The sequence below is a fragment of the Megascapheus bottae genome, chromosome 12 (assembly GCF_031878675.1).
Source record: "Megascapheus bottae isolate mThoBot1 chromosome 12, mThoBot2.hap1, whole genome shotgun sequence".
NCBI lineage: Eukaryota > Metazoa > Chordata > Mammalia > Rodentia > Geomyidae > Megascapheus > Megascapheus bottae.
In genome coordinates, this window is record NC_143520.1 from 21416337 (window position 1) to 21437794 (window position 21458).

Sequence of the window (21458 nt, forward strand, 5' to 3'; positions counted from 1 at the left end):
GAAGGAAGGAGGAAATCAGAGATGGATCTTCTTTTAGGAATTTGAGAATTTGTGTAAAAAGTTCTTTAGACATTGAAAGTACAAAAATCACAGAACTAGCCAAGTGCTAGTAGTTCATTTCTGTAATCTTAGCTATTCAAGAGGCTGAGATCTGAGGATCAAGGCTGAAAGCCAGTAGAGACAGACAAACCCCAGAGAAACTCATCTCCAATTAACCACCAAAAGCTGGAAGTGGATCTGTGACTTAACTAGAACAGTGCTAGCCTTGAACATAAAAGCTCAGGGGCAGCACCTAGGCCTTGAGTTCAAGCCCTGGACCTATGCAAATATGTGCAAGCACATGTGCACGAACACACACACACACACACACACACATGCACACACAATCCAGAAACTGTTCTCAGGCTACAATGTTAATTCAGTATGGACCACAAGGTGGCGATGCTTCAATGCTAAAAATTTCAGACAAAATCCAGAAGCAAACTAGTCAAAAAAGTTTGTTCACTTACAAGGTCAAGGCATTTGCATACCTTAGGAGAGGGAAGTATAGGAATGTTTCCTCTTGGTTTCAGGTAGCCTTTTAGGGTTCAATGTATTCACTGAGGAGTTAGGCCTCTGAAACTGCAACTGACTTTCTCAGCCCCTACAAGGACTGATTTCAAGACACCAAGTCAACTAGGTTACTCAAGTGGGGCATGATGGCAGACAAATTGCAGAACTAAAAGGTCATCAATCCTTGAATTCACCTGATAGAAACAAATGGGCAAGAGAGAAATCTTGGATACAGAAACTCTAATTTTAAGAAAGATATCAGACATTCAATAGACCCTGGACAACATACAAAACACTAAACCAGTATTTTACTAAACTGTCAAGGTCATCAAACCAGGAATTCTGAAACACTGGCAGAGAACCAGAGTCCACAAAGACATGACAACTAAATGTAACATGAGGGTACATGAGATACTTGAAGAAAAAATTATAAACTAAAGAAACCTAAATAAAGTGAAGACTTTAGAAGGTATCACTATTGACTCAGTAGTTGTTACCAGATATATAGTACATGAAATAATAGGCATTTCACTATAGTTAATAACAGGAAACTGACTATGGGATATATGTAAACTCTGTATTATTCTTTGCAACTCTTATCAGTAAGTCTGAAACTATTCCCCCCAAAAAACAGCTTATTAAAAAAAATTCAAAGTTCAGGCCAAATGCTGGTGGCTCATGTTCATAATTCTAGCTATACAGGGGACTGATATCTGAGGAAAGTGATTTGAAGACAGGTTGAGCAGGAAAGTCTGTCAGACTCTTATCTCCATTTAACCACAAAACACTGCAAAGGAAATATGGTTCATGTAGCAGAGTTGCTAGCCTTGGTCAGGGTGGCAGGGTGGGGGTGGGGCTCAGGAATAGTGCCCAGGCCTTGAGTTTAAACCCCAGAAATAACTATGGCTGATAATTATGGTTCAAAGTCAGCCCAAGCAGGAAAATCTTCAAGACTCTTATCTCAAGTTTACTACTAAAAAGAGAGAAGTAGAGGTATAGCTCAAATGGTAAAGCATTAACCATGAGGACAAAAAGCTAAGGGACAGCACTAAGTCCTGAATTCATGACCTGGTACTGGTATACCCATACACCTATAAACACACACACACACACACATACACACACACACACTCTAAAGTTATGCCAGGTACCATCAGCTCACATCTGGAATCCTAGCTATTGGGGAGGCTAAGAGCAGGAGAATTGGAGTTACATTGTAGCTCAGACAGAAAAGTTTATGAGATCTCTTCTCAGCCCTTATCTGGGCACAGTGGTGTTGTACCTGTTATCTTAGCTACATGGAAAACTGAGGTTAGTAATACTGAGTTTCCAAGCAGGCTAAGAGAATAGTACAGGACATTCTCTATCAATAGGTATGGACAGGCAGGCACCTGTCACCTTAACTATGACAAGAAGCCTAAAATTGGTAAGGATTGCAATCAAGGTGTATACCCAGGGAGAAGCAAGACTCTATCTCAAAAATAACCAGCACAAAAAAAGGCTAGGGTCATGACTTAGGCATGGAATGCCTGCCTAACAAGCACAAAGCCATGTTCAAATCCCAGGACCACAAAAGGAATAGAAAGTTAGAGGTCATTCAAGGCAGAAATGGCCAGGGGTATCTTCATATTTAGGAAAGAGTGAGATCTTTAGGTTGTGTGCTAACAGTGCCATGATATATTATGAAGCAGGAAAAATGACCTTCACTAAAGGTCACAGGAAGAAAAGTGTCAGCAATGTGTAGCTGCTGCTTGAGAAGTCATTTGTACCTTCTGAGAGGAATCTAATTTGAGGCCACTGCTCTGGATGGAATAGAAACCAAGTGGAAATGACCCAGGCTCTGGAATCAGATCAATGTTCAAATCCCAATCTGTCATAAACTAGCTGTGTAACCTCAAAAAAATTATCTAAACAACTGAGGGTTTCTATTAATGGCAGAATGAGGTTAACACACAGCTCAGGATTTAGAATGTATCTAGTCCATGAGAAATACAAAGTAAGTTTCCACAACTTCAGGTATGACAAATCATGGCTCTGGGGCCAAATTAAACCACTGAAAGTTATTTTTATAAATGAAATGCATGGAAACCATGCCATCGCCATTCATTCACATTTATGTTGTCTAAGCTTTATTGCTCTACAATGGCAGATGGGGATTATAAGGCCATCCAAGCCTAACTTTACTATATGGCTCATGACAGAGGAAGTTTGCCAATTCAGTCTACAGCTCATTAAATATAGTATTTCTGAAAAATAAAAAATACTTTTTATTCTTTATAGCATCTTGGTCTTCATAGCATCTGCCTCTGATATCATGACTGGAAATCTTTCTCCTCCCTGCGGCAACCATGTCCCTGGTATTCTACAAAAACAAGACTTCATGGAACACCCAAGGCTCTAGATATATTCCAAGCCAAAGGAGCCCACGTCTTAGTTACTAAGCTAGCCCCACACTCGAGTTCCAACAGAAACAATATTCATTGGAATCTTAGGACCAACTACAATTGATTATCCAACCTGCCAGAGCCTTAAAAATTCTTACCAAAAAGTCAGGAACCCTAACTGTCTTCAAAAATATCATAAAAATTAAGTTGTGAGACAATGTAAAACCGTGATGCACAACAATTTTTTTAAATCTAAATTAACTCATGAAACAAAGCAATGACCCTTAAGAAACAGATCCAACTGGTATGCAAAGGATGAGCTGAGGCCCTGCTGAGATACCAATGCCCTGAGCTATGGACCATCACCAGGCAGCGTTGGGGCCAGGGCCCAGCAGATACTTTATCTACACAAATATTTCCCTGTGTGTGCACAATAAAAATTACTTACCCTGAGCATCTTTGCCTTTTCTCTTCTTTCATGTACATAGAAATATGTCACTCCTACTGATAGTCTCTCTTCCCTAAAACTGCCTCAAACCAACTTCCACCTTGCTGCAGTAACCCTGCCACTGCAGAGGTAAATTATTAGATTTCATTTGAATCATTACAAGAGTCTCAGCCAGCCTTCTCCACCTGAGGTCAGTCAGTAGTAAACAGCTGCTGTCATCACCCCAAATCTGTTTTATTCTTTTGCTTTTAAAGAAAAGTGTCAAAGGAAACAACTGCTGAAAGAGTAAGACCCTTTTTGGATTTGTGATAGAGTTCTAGTTGCATTTCTATCTTCTCTAATGCTACAGACTCTGCTATGCCTTATAAGCTTCAGTGACTAGGGGCCACTGATGGGCATTTCCAATGCATCTAAATAGGCTGCCCTTTCCCTGTTGGGTAGGACAGTCTACCTATCCAACTCCAGCCCTGGAAGCTCCTATTTGGGAAGATCACCTATTAAGAACTAATTAAGAACCTTCTCCAGTGTCCCTCCCACAGAATCATCTTAGCTTCCATCAGGAAATTCTCACCCCTCTCCACACCTCTGTGTTTTCACCATCTCAGTCTCTGTCACTAAATTGGGAGGTGCCCAAATATTAGTGCCAAATATTTATTTACCTTTGTAGCTACATCATCTTGAGCTCAGAGCCTAATGCATAACTGATACTGAATAAACCCAAATGAAATAAATGTTTATGGAACCCCAAGAAAGCTATGTGAAAGAAAGACTTAAGTAACTCAGAGTGTCTCTGAGGCCATTTGGAAAAACAAACATCAGCGCCAGGAAACACCATCTCCACCTCCACAGTGTCCTCATGAAGAAAGGGATGCTGGATCCATCTCTTACTAAGATGTCAAATGTAGCAGAGCTGGGGGCACAAAGACTAAGAATTTCCAGGGTAGTGGGAAGACATAAGGCAAAGTCAACCTCACATATAACAAATGGTCAGGCGCTGGTGGCTCACGCGTGTAATCCCAGCTACTCAGGAGGCTGAGATTTGAGGATTGTGGTTCAAAGCCAGCTTGGGCAGGAAAGTCCATAAGCCTCATCTCCAATTAACCACCAGGAAACCAAAGTGGCCCTTATGACTGACCAAAAAGAAGGGGGAGGGGCTAATCAAACAAGCAAAAATGTGATTCTCTTAAGCAATCTGCTACAAATTTCTTTCTCATTCTGGGAACATGTGGGAGGGAGGGCTCCACTGGTCTTTATTTTTTCTTTTGTATGCCCACAGGCAAATCTATAGTCAATTATGCCAATTTATCATGTCACTCACCGATTTCACAATACAGGTAAGATTTTTTCCTTTCCTTCTTCAAAAGAAGTGATCACTACTCCTTGATTATTTAAAATGCCACTGTTAATGGGTGACTCCTTGGTTATGGTCTACTCATCCTTTCTCCCTGAAAGAATTCTCCACAGCTCAGGGGCCATCAAGAGGCATCCTTTTATACCCAGGCCAAATTTTAAGTGGTTGTTCCAGCCCTAACACCCTTGGTTATCAGCGAGTTTTCCTGTGAATTACTTCTCACATCCCTCCCACGCTCTGTCACTTGCTTCTCACTCATTGATCTTTAACACTTTGACCAAGAATTAAATAAGCATAGGCACTTGGCAAGGAATAATACATAGTAAAGGAAATGAAGGCCTACCTGGCGAGACTTAGAGAAGCTGTGGTGGTCAATGTACCCACAAAGCCATGCCACAGTTTACAAACCCAACCCAGATATCAACAATTTGAATAGTTTCTTCAGTAATTAGATGTTAAATGCCCCTATACTTAAATAGATGTATTCTCCATCTTCAGGGGCAGAGAGAAATCAGCAGGAGAGAATAAGATATGCGATGTCAACAGAGGGCAGGAGGGGACCTCACGTGATCTCAATGTTAGGTGCTTGATGTTAGGAGGCAGCAGTAGCAGTTTAGCTCCTGCATGTTTTTAGAGCCAGGAATTCTCCTCTCAAAGTCTGATTTGATAGATGATTACTTTTCTTCTCCAAGTGAGGAAACCAAGGATCAGGAAAGTTAGTGCAGTACCTTGCATCTTAGATGTAGTTACTAAAAATAGGAGTTAGGGTTTGAACTCAGATCAGCTTTCCTGGATACTACACAACCCAGGTAGGCAGAATTTTTCCATTAAGGCAGTAAGAAGGAAAAGGAGACAATCCCTTCTGTGGCTGATATTGAGGATGTGATCCAAATCCAGCTCAGGCAGGAAAAAAGTCACTTATTATGAGAATTATTGAATATATTTGCATATATTCAACTACTAATCTATAACATACAAGTGTGGATAAATACATATGTGTATTTTATACACACACATATATTTTATGCATATATATGTATTCCAGTCTCAGCGTACACATCTGGCTCTAATAAAAACTGTATAATGGAAAAATTGTAACTTAAAGCAAAATATTTTGAATAAAAATCCCTATTGAAATCTCACCAGAGACGAAAGTCCATAATTATTTTCTGGTTGACACAAGGGAAGATCCTAGCATACAATATACTTTCTTGTGATTATAAAAGATCCTCATTATCTGAGTGTTACAGCCAAAATTGTTGGGAAACACTATACTTGCCAAGACAGAACCCATGCTGTATTCACAAAAACACCCTCTTCAATATTATGGTCGAGTCATAACTGGGCGCCATGACTACACTTGTAGCCCACTGTGCCTTTTCCTCAAGAAGGCCATGTGGCTAACCTTGGTTGTCTCACAGCTGGTGTCTGTCCTCCCATGTCGCCCACATTGTGAGACTCTGCTGCACAAGATACACATTTCTGGTGTAATAGAGTCCCAAGTAAAGCTATCTAGCTCCTCTGGTACATATCTAGTAAATAATCTGTCTCAATGACAAAAAAGTACCAGTTGTATCATCTTGACAATGTGTCAATGTGGCTTTCATAAGCAATGTAAGGGATGCTCAAAGTTTACATAATATAAAGGCTCCCAGCCCAAGTTATGACCTGATCACTTACCTAAAGAAAAACAGCTCTATGACTGCTCTTCCACACAGCTTCAAACACAATGCAAATGTCTTTTCCCCTTCTACCAGAGTTTTGATCTTGTTGCATGGGGGAACAAATTTGGACCATTTTGGAATATGTCTCCATCAGCTTCATGACTCCTGGTCTCTCATTTCCATAGTGGACACTTAGGAACACCGCAAATTACCCAGGCAAGGCACCTTTAGGCACCCTACCTTTCTGCTCTTTGTCTTTTCTGCTAAGAACCATTGCTTCCTCAGACCTTCTCACTGCCATCATTAGTTCTGGCAGCTGCCTTCCTTGGCAGAGCAATTACACACATACAGCATTTTAATCACTTCACACGAATCACGTGCAAACCAAGAGAAGATGAGTAACCCAAGTAGCTGGTGGCAGAGCTAGAATTGGAACCTGCTGTGCTATGCTGCTTTCATGTCCTGTTCACAGGGAACAAAGCCTTGCAGGAGGGCAGAGCTGAACAACAAGATGACACATGCTTGCCAGAAAACACAGATCTGAGTATGGGAGGGCATCTGGCTGGGGATAAAGAACCAAGGAGTTCTACATTGTGGAAATCCATTTGTGGCCACTAAGTCAGAAGAAGGAAGATGAAGATAGGCTCCAAGAGAGAGGAGCACAAAGAAACTGCAAACACCATATCTCTACGCTTTACAGCCCCTGTCTCACTGAAATTTTCCCTGTCCTATAGTGTAGTCAGTTCGGAATATTGTGGAAAAAAAATCAGTGGCTAAAACAACTTTATTTCATAGTTTAGAGGCTGAAAGGTCCGGGATCAAGGTGCTAGCACATCTAGTGCCTGAGAGTGGGTCTTCTCACTGTATCGGTCTGGCTAATGCAGGGCTGGCTCTTTCCTAAGAGGAATAGAGGATGCTGAGCCCTTTAGGGAGCTCTGCACACCTGAGTTGACCTAAACTTCATCACAGGAAAGTCCACCTGACAATGCTAGGCAAGTAGGGTTTAAGACTTCAGTGTGACATTTTGAAGGTACAAGTGCCTAACTGCCTGGGAGAAAAGTGCTGTATTACATCTCCACAATGAGCAAATACCTGCAATCCATCTAAGTATCTACAATGGAAAATGGATTCAAGCTATGTGACCATGATTGAGACAAAGTTATACTACACATCTGTCAGGACCTTCATGTCTCAGGGAAAACAGCCTCCCAAGTTCCCGACTCAGGGCAGAAATTATAGGTATCTAGGCTTTTCAAAAAGGAGCTCTGTAGGAGCACATAGGACCTAGGTAGGACCAGCAAGGCAGACTTTCCTAGTGAAAGAAAAGGACAAGAAAATCACATCTCCCTGGTAAAGCTTTCCTAAATTATATATTTCAAAAGCCCTGCAAAGAGAAAGGATGTCATAAGTGACAGAGCTTGCTACTCTAGATGAGCACTGTTCAAGGCAAGGATTACTGGGCTCAATGCCCACTGTTCTACTAATGAAGACTGGTGAGACACGCTAGCTTTTCACCATTCTGTGTCCACCTTAATTTCTGATTTCTGGCTTTGTACTTCCTTGTCCCTTGGCCTGGAAGACAGCCATACCTATTCACACACACACACACACACACACATACACACACTCATTTCACAACAAATTTGAGGATTCAAGCAGCAACAACTGTCTTCTCATTTATTTCTACTTGCCATGCACACATTTATTAAAGGTAGACACAGATCAAATGGCCTCCAAGGGCTCCTGTGTTTCCTTGAATCACAAATGATCAAAACAAGACTTCCACCACTGCTGACCCATGCCTCCATCTATTTTCTTTGAGGGAAAACACTCATTTCTGAGCATAGCTCTGGGTTTGTTCCAGCCGCCATCTGACACCACCACAGGGTGCAGCTGACACTGCTGAAAAGTGTGACTGGATAAAACCTTCAGCCATCATTAACTGCAGGCGGCAGGAAACAGGCAGCAAAACCTTGAAAAGCCAAAGAAAATGAGAATGTGACAAGAACACAGGAAAGCAAGGAGAGGCTACAGACAAGCCCAGTCCAATGTATCCTCCCCTTTACTCACTGCCTGATGACAAGAAAGCCCTTAGAGGGGAGGTTGAATCTTAATCTAAAACACTCATGTCTCTAGATATAAGGAGGTATCTAGAGAGGCACAAAGGTAGCATTACATCTCAATTTCGCATGTGTCTATTATTATTTCCAACCCATCACATGTAGCTAATGAATGCAGAAGACTATAGCCCTGCACACTCTAACAGCTCCATGCCAGTGTCCTATTGCCAAGATGAAAAAAAAGGGGGGACTAGATCCTGAAAAATGATTGGATCCTGTTATCAGGAATCCCAAGGGGGAAACAGACAAATGCCAAAATAAAGACAGGACCCCTGCAGGACCTGAACAAAGAAATACAGTACAGGGCTAAACACGGACAAAGGAAGATATAAAGCCACAATCATTAAAATGAAATGAATGTCATCTCCAAGATCAGCTCTGAGGAGGAGATCCTGACCTACAGTGTAAGGAAGGGAATGAGCGAAGAGGAAGGGTAGCAGTAGGCCTGGTTTAGGACATACCAGTGATTTGGGACAAGAAGTCTTTTCAATAAAATGGCTCTGGAACAATCAGTATGCACATATAAAGTAATGAACTCAGTTCCCACCACATGATATATATTAAAAAATTGACTCAAAATGGACTATAAACCTAAACATAAGAGTTAAAGCTATAGGACTCTCAAAAGAAATATGGAATATATCTTTGTAACAATGGATTAGGTAATAGTTACTTAGCATGACATGAAAGAAACAAAGATGACATATTAAATTTGACTATAGCAAAAGGTAAAATTTGTCCAGGCACTGGTGACTCATGCTTAGAATCCTAGCTACTCAGGAAACTGATATCTGAAGAACCATGGTTCAAAGCCAGACAAGGAAGAAAAGTCTGCAAGACTCTTTGAATTAACTAGCAAAGAATCAGAAAGATATGACTCAAGTAGTAGAGCATTGGCCTACAGGCCCTGAGTTCATCCCAATACCAACAATCAATCAGTCAATTTTGTTCTCAGTATTATAAGTAAAAATGAAAGTCACAAAGAAAGTTAAAAACAGAAGTTACAAAATGGAAGAAACTGATGAAGAGGCTGGGCTCAAATATAAGAATACTTATAATTTAATAAAGCTACAATAAGACACCATCTATATGTTAAGAGACTGCTTACATGTAGTAAGATGGCTCTCATTTCAAAAGCTAGATAATAACAAGCTTTAGCAAAGATGTAGAGAAACTGGAAACCTCATTACTAGTTGATGATGCAAAGTAATAGTTATTGTAGAACACCTTAAAAGGTTAAACACAGAGATACCATATTGACCCATGAGTGCCACTACTCCAAACAAATGAATTTATAAATTCATGTGAAAGTGTATATATACATTCATAGCAGCATTGCTCATAATAGACAAAAGTGGAAATAACACAAAGGTAAAACTAAAAATGGTTAAAGAAAATTCAGAAAGATATTATTGGTAATAAAAACAGAGTAACATTCTGAATAATATCACAACATAGGTGAATCCATCAGACATATTCTCTTTTAAAAACTAAACACGCTTAGAAAGACAATATATATATGATTCTACTTGTATGAAATGCTCACAACAGGCAATCTGTAGAGAAAGGATACACGGGGCTAGAAAATAAAGGAATGGTTACTATTCAGTGTGGGGTTCTTTTCTTTTTAGGTAAGATGTAAAAAATGTTCTAAAATTAGACTATGGTAATGGTTGCACAACTCTGAAAAATGCTAAAAAAGCAGTGAACTCTAAACTTTAAATACATGAGTTATGTAGTATATAAATTATATTTATTTTAATAAAGCTTTTTTTAAATACAATGAAATAAGTCACAGTGGAAAATATATAAATTTAACTTCAGAAAATGAAAAACTTCTGTGAGTCATAAAACATTATAACCTAATTAAGTGGAAAATGAACCAGGAAAATGTTGTTGTAACATACATGACTGATAGTCTGAAACAACAACAAAAAGTTGTGGCAATTCAGTAACAAACACTGCCCTGCTAAAGGCCATCCCCCCCCACACACACACAAGAATTACAAATGATCAATAAGTTATGTGGTGATTCATCCTGTGTTTATCTGAAGCAGTAATTCTACTTTTTAGTCTATCTGATGAAAACAATCAGACATCTTTAGATACAAATGTACATTAGAATGTTCTTTCACTGTTCTTTACTGAGTGGAAAACCTCTTTTACTTGTTGAATTCTAGGGAGGAAGTGTGAATACATGATTTTTACTTATGTACTAAAACAAGAAACTGGACGTGGTCGACCATATCTGTAATCTCAACATGGGCAGTCTGAGGCAGGAGGAGTAAGTTTAAAGTCATCCTGGGGCTACAGTGAGGCTCAGTAAAATCCTGTCTAAAAGAGGGGTGGAGTAAGTGAGCAGAAGAGCCAAAAAGACAAAAGGAATTGTCTTTTAAGGATATGGAAGGAATTGTAAAAACACACATTGTGGATTTATTTTTTTCTGCAGTTGGTAGTTGTTATTTTTTTTATCTTTTAGTCTTTTTTTTTTTTTTTGCCAGTCCTGGGCTTGAACTCAGGGCCTGAGCACTGTCCTTGGACTTTCTCAAGGCTAGAGCTCTACCACTTGAGCCTCAGCACTACTTCCGGCTTTTTTTCTATATGTGGTACCGAGGAATCGAACCCAGGTCTTCATGCATGCTAGGCAAGCACTTTAACCACTAGGCCAAACTCCCGGCCCCTATTTTTTTTATCTTTTAAGAGATTTAATCTTAAAAATAAAGATTGGCCTCAAACTTCTAGCTCTAGTAATCTCCTACCTCTATGTCCTCAATAGTTAGGACTGCAGGCAATGCACTACAACATTCAGCAAGTATGTGTATGCTTGTAGTATATTAGAAATATTTCTCTTTTTTGCTAGTCCTGGGGCTTGAACTCAGGGCCTGAGACTGCCCTTGGGCTCTCTCAAGGCTAGAGGTCTACCACTTAAGCCACGGCACCACTTCTGGCTTTTTCTGTGTATGTGGTACCAAGGAATTGAACCCCAGGTCTTCCTTCATGCATGCTAGGCAAGCACTTAAATATTACTTCTAATGTTTGGAAAATAATGATAAATACGGCCGGGTACACACACTAATACAGAGATAAGAGGATCCTGTTTTAAGTCTAGTCAAGACTTTACTACCACGCACACACAGTTAATGAAATATTAGTTCACAAACAAGCTGTGCATAGTAGTATATGTTTTGTAATCCTACCTATTGGGGAGGTAGAGGCAGGAGGATTATGGCCCAAAGCCCGTCTTAGGTAAAAAGCAGAAACCCTGCCTGAAAAACAATTAAACAACAAAGGTGGGTATATGACTCAAGTAGTACTTCAGTTCAAATCCCAGTACCACCAGAAATAAATATGTAAATAAATAATAACAAAATAAGGGAACAGGCCGATGTATTTTCCCTCAATGGAAAGGAATTATGAGACAATCACATATTATTGATCAGTGATATCAAATTTGTTACATAAGAGAATCAATCGGGAAGCTTTGAAAATAGAAAAATCCCACTACTCATGCCACCCTCATTAAATCATAATCTCTAAAGGGAGAATCCAAGCTAGGCACTGGTAGGTCAATCATGCTTGTAATCCTAGCTACTCAGGAGGCTGAGATATGAGGATCATTTGAAGCCATTCCAGGCAGAAAAGTCCTGGTGAGACTTTTATCTCAAAAATCAGAGGTGGTACTATGGCTCAATTGGTAGAACCATAACCTTGAGTAAAAGAGCTCAGAGACAGTGCCCAGTCCCCAAGTTCAAGCCCCACAAAAAAAGAAGGGACCCATATATTTGTTTTTTAGACTCCAAAGTCCTCCCATTTAAACTGGAGCACTACGTGAACGCACATGCTTCAAGCAGAATGACAGAAAATTCATAGCCAGGCAACACAATAAGGCACTGTAAAATTGTCTACACCTTGAAGGATTCTATCATACAACAGCTCCATTCACTATAGCAGAAGAATATGTCCTTGATTAAGGTCAGATCTCAACTGCAGTCCTCGGTGCTCAGAAATGAAAGTAAAGATGAGAACTAGCTGGTTCACAAGGAGAAGAAAGGTTATATATTTCTGCATTATTCTCCACCCCAGAAGAAGCCTCTAAAGATGCATGTGCCAAGCCTTGGGACTGTATGTGAAACCAGACATGAACTTATCATTTAGTGCTCTTGTGTCCATCAAGTCCAGACAGAAACTATGCTAGCAGCTCAGGAGGACAAAGCTCTACCAACTACTAGGACAAACTTAGGCTAAGTTCCATAATGACTGCAGGGCCTTTGGTGTCATTATTCATAGAAGGGTGGATAGAGTACTCTAGGGACCTTCCCAACTCCAACAGGCCTATGATATTCCATGATGTCTGTAAGCCTCACCACGCATTAAAGACTGCAGTTACAGATGCAACTGGAAGCCAGCTGAGTGTTTTTCTGACCATGAACTTGATCTGACTCAGCTGTAGAAAAGCCCCTGACACTGTATCCTGGAAGAAAGAAAATGGAAATTGTCTGAGATGTGCAGACAGCTGGGAAGTTCAAAAGAGAAGGGCTACAGAAAGACCTCTCAGCCTCTTAGGTCTCAGTAGGCCCCAATGAGGCCTGACAAAAGCGGCTACCAGCACCATCCACTTAGATGGTTCCCAGAAGATGAGGACTTAAAAAAAGAAAAGCCTCTCAAAGAACGCTGGAGGGAGTGTGAAATCAATACAGGCTTTCTGGAAAGCAAGGAGGCTTATGTACCAAAATCTTTTACAAATGCAGGCCATTTTGTTCAATAATTCCACTGCTGGGAACATGCCATCTTTAATAAGGTATCAGATTATGTACAAAAATTAGCAGACAAAAGCATTCATATCAGGAGTTCTGAAAATGGGCTTCACAGCAATGTGAACTTATTATTAAGGTGTATGCTTTAAATATTGGTTGAAATGTGAATTTTATATTATATGCATTCCACTACAATTAAAATAAACATTCACACCAAGAATTTAATGGCAAAAAAATAAAACATCTCAGTCCATGGGGATTCTTGTTTGAGTTTTAGAAACAGAGTCTTGTATGTCCAGGGTGCCCTCAAACTCATGAGCCTCCTGTTTTAGCCTCCATAGTTCTGGAAATATAGGTGTGAGCTACCACACCCGGCTATGATTTCTTCTTAAATGAAAAATAACAAAAATATCCAAAACTGAATTAATTTTAAAATCAATTATAGAAATGCTGAAATAACAGACAGTAAATACCAAGGATGTTAGGAATTGCCTGGGATGCAACCATGCTAGTAAAAAACAAGTGCACACAGGGTTACATACAGCGTTATGTGTGGTCACAAATGTAGGTAGAATTTCTTTAAAAAAATACTTAGAGGAAAACAAAAGATATTGAAATGTCATTTATACTTCTCTCAACAATAGGATTTCCAATGTTTCTAGTCAACACCCTTGCAGACATTAATTTGCTGTCCAAGCATAAAGCAGAGAGGATGACCTGAAGTTAAAAAAAATAGACATCAAGAAGGGTTTTCCAAATGGCTCCAGCAGCTCTCAGCTATGAGATGAACCTGCAACTAGAGGCTGGGCAGAAGTAGAATGGTCCCCACTTTACAGCCAGCACAAGTCATCACCAAGGCCTCAAGTGTTTCAGATCTTGGAATATGTGCATGTGTAAAATGTGTTTCACATATGTCACACATCCATAGCCTGAAGGTACTTTTATACAATAATGTTAAGATGCCCCTCTCCTACCTATGACCTATCATATGTAAGATCACAAGTAGAGATGTTAAGTTAGTGATCAGAATACTCAGGTTCTAGAGCATTTCAGGTAAATGTTTTCAGATTGGTGACATTTAACTTGTATCATCTGCATGTCACCACTTTGTTGTGCCCATTATGGTATTTTAAATAGCTGCTTTCTCATGCCTGATCTTTTGAATATTTCATAGTAGAACCAAAGTGATTTGGAGAAAGGAATGCAAATATAAAATAACTAATATATTGTTAACAAATAAACCAGAAAACAGCTTTTCTCCTCTGAAAGATTAAAGGAGGCTAGACTACAAACACTGATGAATTCCTAATGCAAAAAGGCCTACAACTGCCACGAGCTACCTAAATGGGTGCCAGTTCTTGTCTGCATTACCAGAAAATAGATTTTTTTAAATTTTAATTGAAATAATACTTGGAAAATGGTATCTTCTGACATGCAAATAAATACAAATAAAAATATAAATAAATGAGGAAGGTTAGAAGGAGGATAAATAAAATAATGGGCTAGAAGCATGGTAGAGTACCTATCTAGTAAACAAAGGGCTCTGAGTTTAAACCCTGAAACTAAATAAATATCTATACATACATACACATATAGATGGAATGTGAATGTTAAGAAGCCCTATCATGTAAAATAAAGGTCACATTAATGCAGGGTCAATGAAATTCCCTCATCTCCCAGATTCCCAAGATCTATGAGGTGATCACTAATCATATTTTCATTAATACTGGCTGTACTGTTCCAAGTAACTTATTGTAGGGGGTTAATAGACTTTGATTCTTCCTAGAGTAATGCTAGAATAAATCCATGACAGTTAGAATAGCATTAGTTAATGAAGAGTTTTCAGACAAAAAGGTAAAATAGTTTGGTAGGAGTTTTTTGCATATATTGTTTTTTTGAGATATGGTCTAGTTTTGTAACCCAGTCTGGCCCTAAACTCTGGATCCTCCTGCTTCAGCCTCCTGAGGCTTGGTGTTTTTGTTATTAGCTAAGATAGAGGGCCAGAGGGAGGGGAGATGAATTCTATATTACAAATCAGAACAGAAGTTATCAAGGTTAAGCTAGGCACCAGTGGCTCAAGACTATAATCCTAGCTACTTAAGAAGCTGAGATAAGAGGATTGCAGTTTGAAGCCAAACCAGACAGAAATGTCCTGAGACTTTTATCTTGAATTAATTGCCAAAAAGTTGGAAGTTGAGTTATAACGCAAGTGGTAAAGTATCAGCCTCAAGCAGAAAAGGCTAAGGGGATAGCAAAAAAGCTAAGGGAATATACCCAAGTTAGAGGACAGTGCAAGCACCAATTACATCCCTCCCCACCCCACCCCCCACCACACACAACAAAGTTGTTGAGGTCATTTCACAGCTGTATCTGAGCAATATGACCTGGACCACAGCTTACTGAAGTGTCAGTGTGGGGGCTCAGGAGGCAGGAGTAGCTGGATACCTTCTGGGAACTGCAGACCCTGTATTTAAAATTGTGTCACTAATAGCAACAGTGCTAGCTTTTAAAATAGCCAGCTATTTTTAGATCCAGTGTACATTTACAGCCATATGCCAATGTTTGGGGATTTTTAAATGAACAGGTGGAACATTAGGACTCTGGATACTTTACCAACAACATGATTTAAGCAAAAATCTCTGTGTTAACAGCACTACAGGAAAAAAAATACATCAATTAATGTATTCTGAATCATGGCCATTTCCTAAGAAAGCATCTCTGCCCTTAACTTTTCTAATTAAAATTACCAAGACAATGATGCCAACTTACCACTATGAGACACTAATTTGCTGCACAAATTTGGGCAACTCCAAGAACTGCTTTGTTAGAGATGAATCTGCTTAGTTAATTTCATCACTATTTGGACCAAAAACATCTAATATGAAAGATTTTTTTAAAGATTAGATGATGCAGAATGACTTGTTAATCCTTCATAATTATAAGGTCAAGCAAAGAACTTAGCAGAAATATCATTCTTGTGGAGAAAAGCTAGGATATTTCCTAAAAAAAAAAATCTAAAATTGAAGCCGGGGCATGGCTCATGCCTGTAATCCTACCTACTCAGAAGGCTGAGATCTAAGGATCCAGGTTCAAAGTGAGCCCTGGTACTAAAGATCTTGAGACTCTCATCTACAATTAATCACTAGACAATGGGAAGTGGGGCTGTGGCTCCAAGGATAGGGTGGTAGCCTTGAGTTGAGGAGCTCAGAGACAGCACCCAGACCCAGAGTTCAAGTCCCATGATCCACAAAAAAAAAAAAAATGTTCTAAGTACATAAAAAGATACAATCAGGAGTACTTCTTCACTCACATGCCAGAAACTTCCATGAAACCCTTCAAGTCATCTATAGTAACAGACAATAGGAGGAGACACTGTCCAAAATGGCATAGCTCTGTACTTGGTCTTGCCTTCAATTGAGCCCCTTGGAGGATATAGGAAGGTCTAGAATTTGTCTTTGCGTTACACAGATAAGACATTAATACTTGTACCAAGCACAAATATTAAAGAGTAATACTTGTGAAAGCACAACAGGGTACATTTTACTGAGGTGTGGGTATCAGGACCACTGTGGTGGAACTTTGCACCCCTCTCTGGGGAGAGAGATTGAGTTCACGTGTGAACACAGAATGGGTACAAGGAAATATAGCCAACAAACAGGTTAGAGATCAAGGGATAGAAAATTATGAAGGGGGAAATATCTCAAAGAAAAGCGGGATTCTGGCTATCCTGACCTAAGATACCTGTTAACAACCAAGGTGGTCAGGCATCCTCTGAGGGACATTTAATGAAAGGATAAGGAAACTAATTAAGAGAGAAAAGGAAGAATTTCCTTCCTAAGTTCATTTAGCAAGTTTCTTTATTAAAACTGAATTTTTACATTTGTTGAAACAGTGCTAATCTACACATAAAAGTTGGGGAGGGAGAACAAATGAGTCAGCTAATAAAGAGAAGGTAAGATGCAATGTGTATATTTTAGAAAGTGGATTAGCTCCAGCCGGTGAGCTAGCAAGAAAAGCACTGTGGGAACTATGTTCTGAAGACAAGACTTCTGACAGAGGGCAGGCGGAAGAAAGGACATTCCAGGAATTTCCCCAAATACTGATAAACAGGTCAAATTCTTTGGCAGAGAAAATCACTTCCTACATACCAAAAAGGTTTCCAAGTTCCAGCTAAGGACTCGATTGTAAACAATATGATCCAAACCAAGAAAGTTCTAGAACAATAAAAATTTTTGGAAACTCACCAAATTCATGACACCATTTCTTTTTCTCTCTTGTTTTCAGTACTGGGTTTAACGCAGCCTTGAGCTATGTCTCTATCTCTTTCTATTTAATTTTCAGATAATATCTCTGGGCTTTTTTATTTTTCATTTTTTAATTTAAATATATAGAGGGGTTACAGTTATATTCGCCAGATAGAGGATGCATTACTTCTCACACATTGATATCCCTTATGTTTTTGTTCCCATTTCCCTCCCCCAGCTCCCTCCCCTCATTTTCTCCCTCCTATTTCAAATAAACAAGTAAACATCTATATAATATACTAGGTAACTAATTGAAAGGACCTCGAGGATATTGAAACAAAAGCCATATAATGAATGATTGTTGTCCTTAATGTACTATGTTGTCTCTCATGTCCTTTGCTGTCCCTTGGTTATCTCATATTGTTACAGTATCTTACTTTGTTATCTGATATATTGAATTTATTTGTATTTGGTTATTTGAAATTTGATAGGGAAGGGGGGAAAACCAAGACAGGTAGGGGATATGGGGGGAAGGGTAATGGGTACCAGGACATGTGAAAGGGTATCAATGTATGTGAATTAATGCACCTTCTATCTGGCAAATATCATGTAACCCTTTTACTAATTACAATAAAAAAAATAATATACTAGGTAAAAAAGTGGGATACTGTAACAATATAGGCTTTTTTTTCTTAACCTGGAGCCAAGTCCTCCTGTGCCTTCCACAGTTTGAATTATAGGCATGAGCCACCACGGCCTGTTTAGCACCATTTCTAACACTCTTTGCCTTGCCTTAAGATTTCACCTCTTAACTTTACCCACACACAAATCTCAAAGTGCTTCAGAAATAAAGACTTGATTAAAAAGATACTGATTAATTGTATACCCTAGGGCACATTTTAGATGAATTCTGAATATGTTCATTTGCACTTGAGGGGGGAACCCAAAAACTTTGAACAATAGGCCCCAAATTATCCTGCATTTTGCAAGCAAGTACTCAGCAATTGTAAAAGAATTATCATAAAACCTATATTTCTAGGTAAAGGCTTTCCTCATATCTGAATCAACACTTTTTCCCCCAGAAACATTAAGTGTAAAAAGTTGATGATGGTAAGGCAAGCCAAAATACTTCATGGAGTAATCCTTAAGCCCCTAGACTCCATCCCATTAAAAGTTCAAGTTTCACAAGAAATTTTTGCACTTACTTAAATGCTGAGAGCGTCATCAAATAAACTACCTCAGAGTATATAATACTTGGTAGCAATAAGCAGATGGTTGTCAAAGCTAACTTACACTCAAATAATTTCCTTTAAGTGTGTCTAGAAAGACCTCATAATGGTCCTTAATTCATCAGCAAGAAATTTACAAAACTGACCTAACATTATTACTGGTAATAAGAACTTGCATATTAGGCTAGAGGCATGGCTTGAGTGGTAAAATATCAGCCTTGCAAGCAAGCTCACCAAGTTTACAGCCCTGAATCCAAACTCCATCAACAGTGTTTTTTTTTGTTTTTATTTGCTTTTTTTTTTTTTTTTTTTTTTTTTGCCAGTCCTGGGCTTGGGGCTTGAGCTCAGGGCCTGAGCACTGCCCTTGGACTTTCTCAAGGCTGGAGCTCTACCACTTGAGCCTCAGCACCACTTCCGGCTTTTTCTATGTATGTGGTACCGAGGAATCAAACCTGGGCCTTCATGCATGCTAGGCAAACACTCTACCACTAAGCCAAACTCCCAGCCCTCTTGTTTGCTTTTTTAAGTGAAAGTCTGGCCTAAGTGGTTTAAGGAGACAAAAATACTGAAATTATTTATTAAACTATTCTTCCATATAAGATAGTTTGGGCTACGGCATGGAGGGTGCCTATTATGAGAAAAAGTTGTCTTTTCAATCCAAGAGGATTACTTAAAAGTTCCTACTTTGGACTGGAGGCTTGACTTTTGTTGATTATTCTAAGACAACATCGGTAAGCACAAGGAGGAATTGCTTTGGGATGATAAACGATCTTTGGAACATAAGGTTCTTAGCTGGTTTTTCCAAAATGGAATTAAGGCACACCTCAGAAGATACAGCTGTGATTGTTCAATAGCAGAGGGTAAGGGTATATTTTCAGATTGTGTGTATATTGTTCATCTTTATTGCAAAGTCTTTTAAAGGTCTTTATGTAAATCCATCTTCAAACTAGCCAACAGGAAGCAGATCCTGAACATGAGCTCAATTAATCTGAGCCGAGGGGCAGGGCCTGCTTCATTAGAGATAAATATGGAATGGGTGCAAGTTTTATCCCATGGTGGTAGCCTGGATTACCTGACTTAACCTTCTTGGTTAAGTTTCCACCCAGTACCTGTGTTACCTAGGTAACTGGCACACCTGGAGGCCACACCTCACCCTTCTCTAAGGTCACTGGCATATCTGGAGCCCCCATTAGATGGGGAGGGTCCCAGGTTCCAGGCTCTGAGGTCAAAGCCCATGTGGTCATACCTGCCCTATCCCCTTTCTTCCATAGATAAGCACAGGTATACACACCCCTTTGGCCAGGCATCACCTTCCGGCCTCCTTCCTACCACCTGGTGTTCTCTTTACGTTTTACCTAACTTTAAACCTCACACCTGCCTGCTCTGTGTGTGTGCTTGCCAGATTTCTTGCTGATGGTATAATTCTTTGTTTTTTGTCTATCACTGTGACTCTACTGATTCTTGGAGAATGTATTTATAACACAAAACTCCTTTGCAATTAAATTATGTAAATAAACTGATGAATTTTTAAAGCTTAAAAAAATTCTTCCAAAAGTTATTGTAAGAAAAAAAAATCTCCTGAAAGATTTAAGCAGAAACGGGTTTATGTTGCCCAGGCTGGCCTTAAACTTGGATTTAAGCATCAGCCTCAGCTTAAACTTCTCAAGTCCTGGGCTTATAGGGATTTTTGGTGCAAGCCATCATGCCTGGCTTTCCTCAAAGATTTCTCAGGGGGCTTGTTTCTGTTACTTCCAATAAATGTATTACTTAGTAACCAAGAAAGCCCCTTTAGATACTAATTGGCCCCTTGTTTACCTGGGGATTTTTTGCTTGATCTTGATTGTGCCAAGTGAGATTGTCGAGGCAACAAGGGTGATGATGGCAGAGACATGGAGACACCTTTGGCCAAGCTCACACAATAGGATTTTTCTGCTGCAGGAAGACTGCTCACTGGAGAGTCACCACCAAGACCTGGGGGTAGGATGGGAGGAGTCTCTGGACCAAAGTCACCTCCTAGAAAGGAAAGATGATAATGCCTTAGAAGATATCAATCAGAAGACAAACCAATACAAATCACTAGAACTAAATCCTTAGAATATAATTCCCAAACAGTTTTGGCTTTTGTGGATTGAACTGGATAACTAAAGTAATCTAGCACTTGAGCCACATCTTCCAGTCCTTTTGCACTTTCTTGGTTTCAAAATAAGAGTCTCAAAACACCTAGAGACTGGTGAACTTGAGATCTTCGGCCCCCTGAATAAAGCTGACTTACTTTTCTTTCTGTCTTTTCTTTGAAAAATTATAATTTGCATTCTGTGATTATTGAAGTTGAACATTTGAAATATGAAAAGAGTAAAGAAAGTGCAACGCAGAACAGTTCTAGGAGTACCAAACAGTGCTTTCTATTTATGCATCTGTTGATGGACATCTGGTTTGTTTCCCCCTCTAAGCTAATGCATAATGCTGAAATGACATTGCTGTGAAAATATCTTTGGTGGCCTTCTTTTAAATGATTTTCCCCCCATTAACCTTAAACTTTTTTCCCTGTGAAGGCGGGGGGAGGGGGAATCAAGCTTTACCACTCAAGCATCAATTAACTTGACCTCCAATTTCTTTCCTGTACTACCAACTGTTCTGATTTCATCAGAACAGGCTTCGAGATGAAATTAGAGATTAGACCAAGATCAAGTACAAAATGAATGCTCCCAAAGA

General features: G+C 39.4%; 1 protein-coding gene across 3 annotated transcripts in view; it reads right to left on the reverse strand.

Annotated features, from left to right (window-relative positions):
• Tanc1 (tetratricopeptide repeat, ankyrin repeat and coiled-coil containing 1) overlaps positions 1-21458 on the reverse strand; it is a 222862-nt gene that overhangs the window by 96926 nt on the left and 104478 nt on the right. For all 3 annotated transcript variants that reach the window (XM_090342784.1, XM_090342782.1, XM_090342783.1), the window contains one exon: positions 20562-20759. In XM_090342784.1, coding sequence (XP_090198910.1) covers positions 20562-20759 — 198 coding nt within the window. The remainder of the gene's footprint in view (positions 1-20561; positions 20760-21458) is intronic.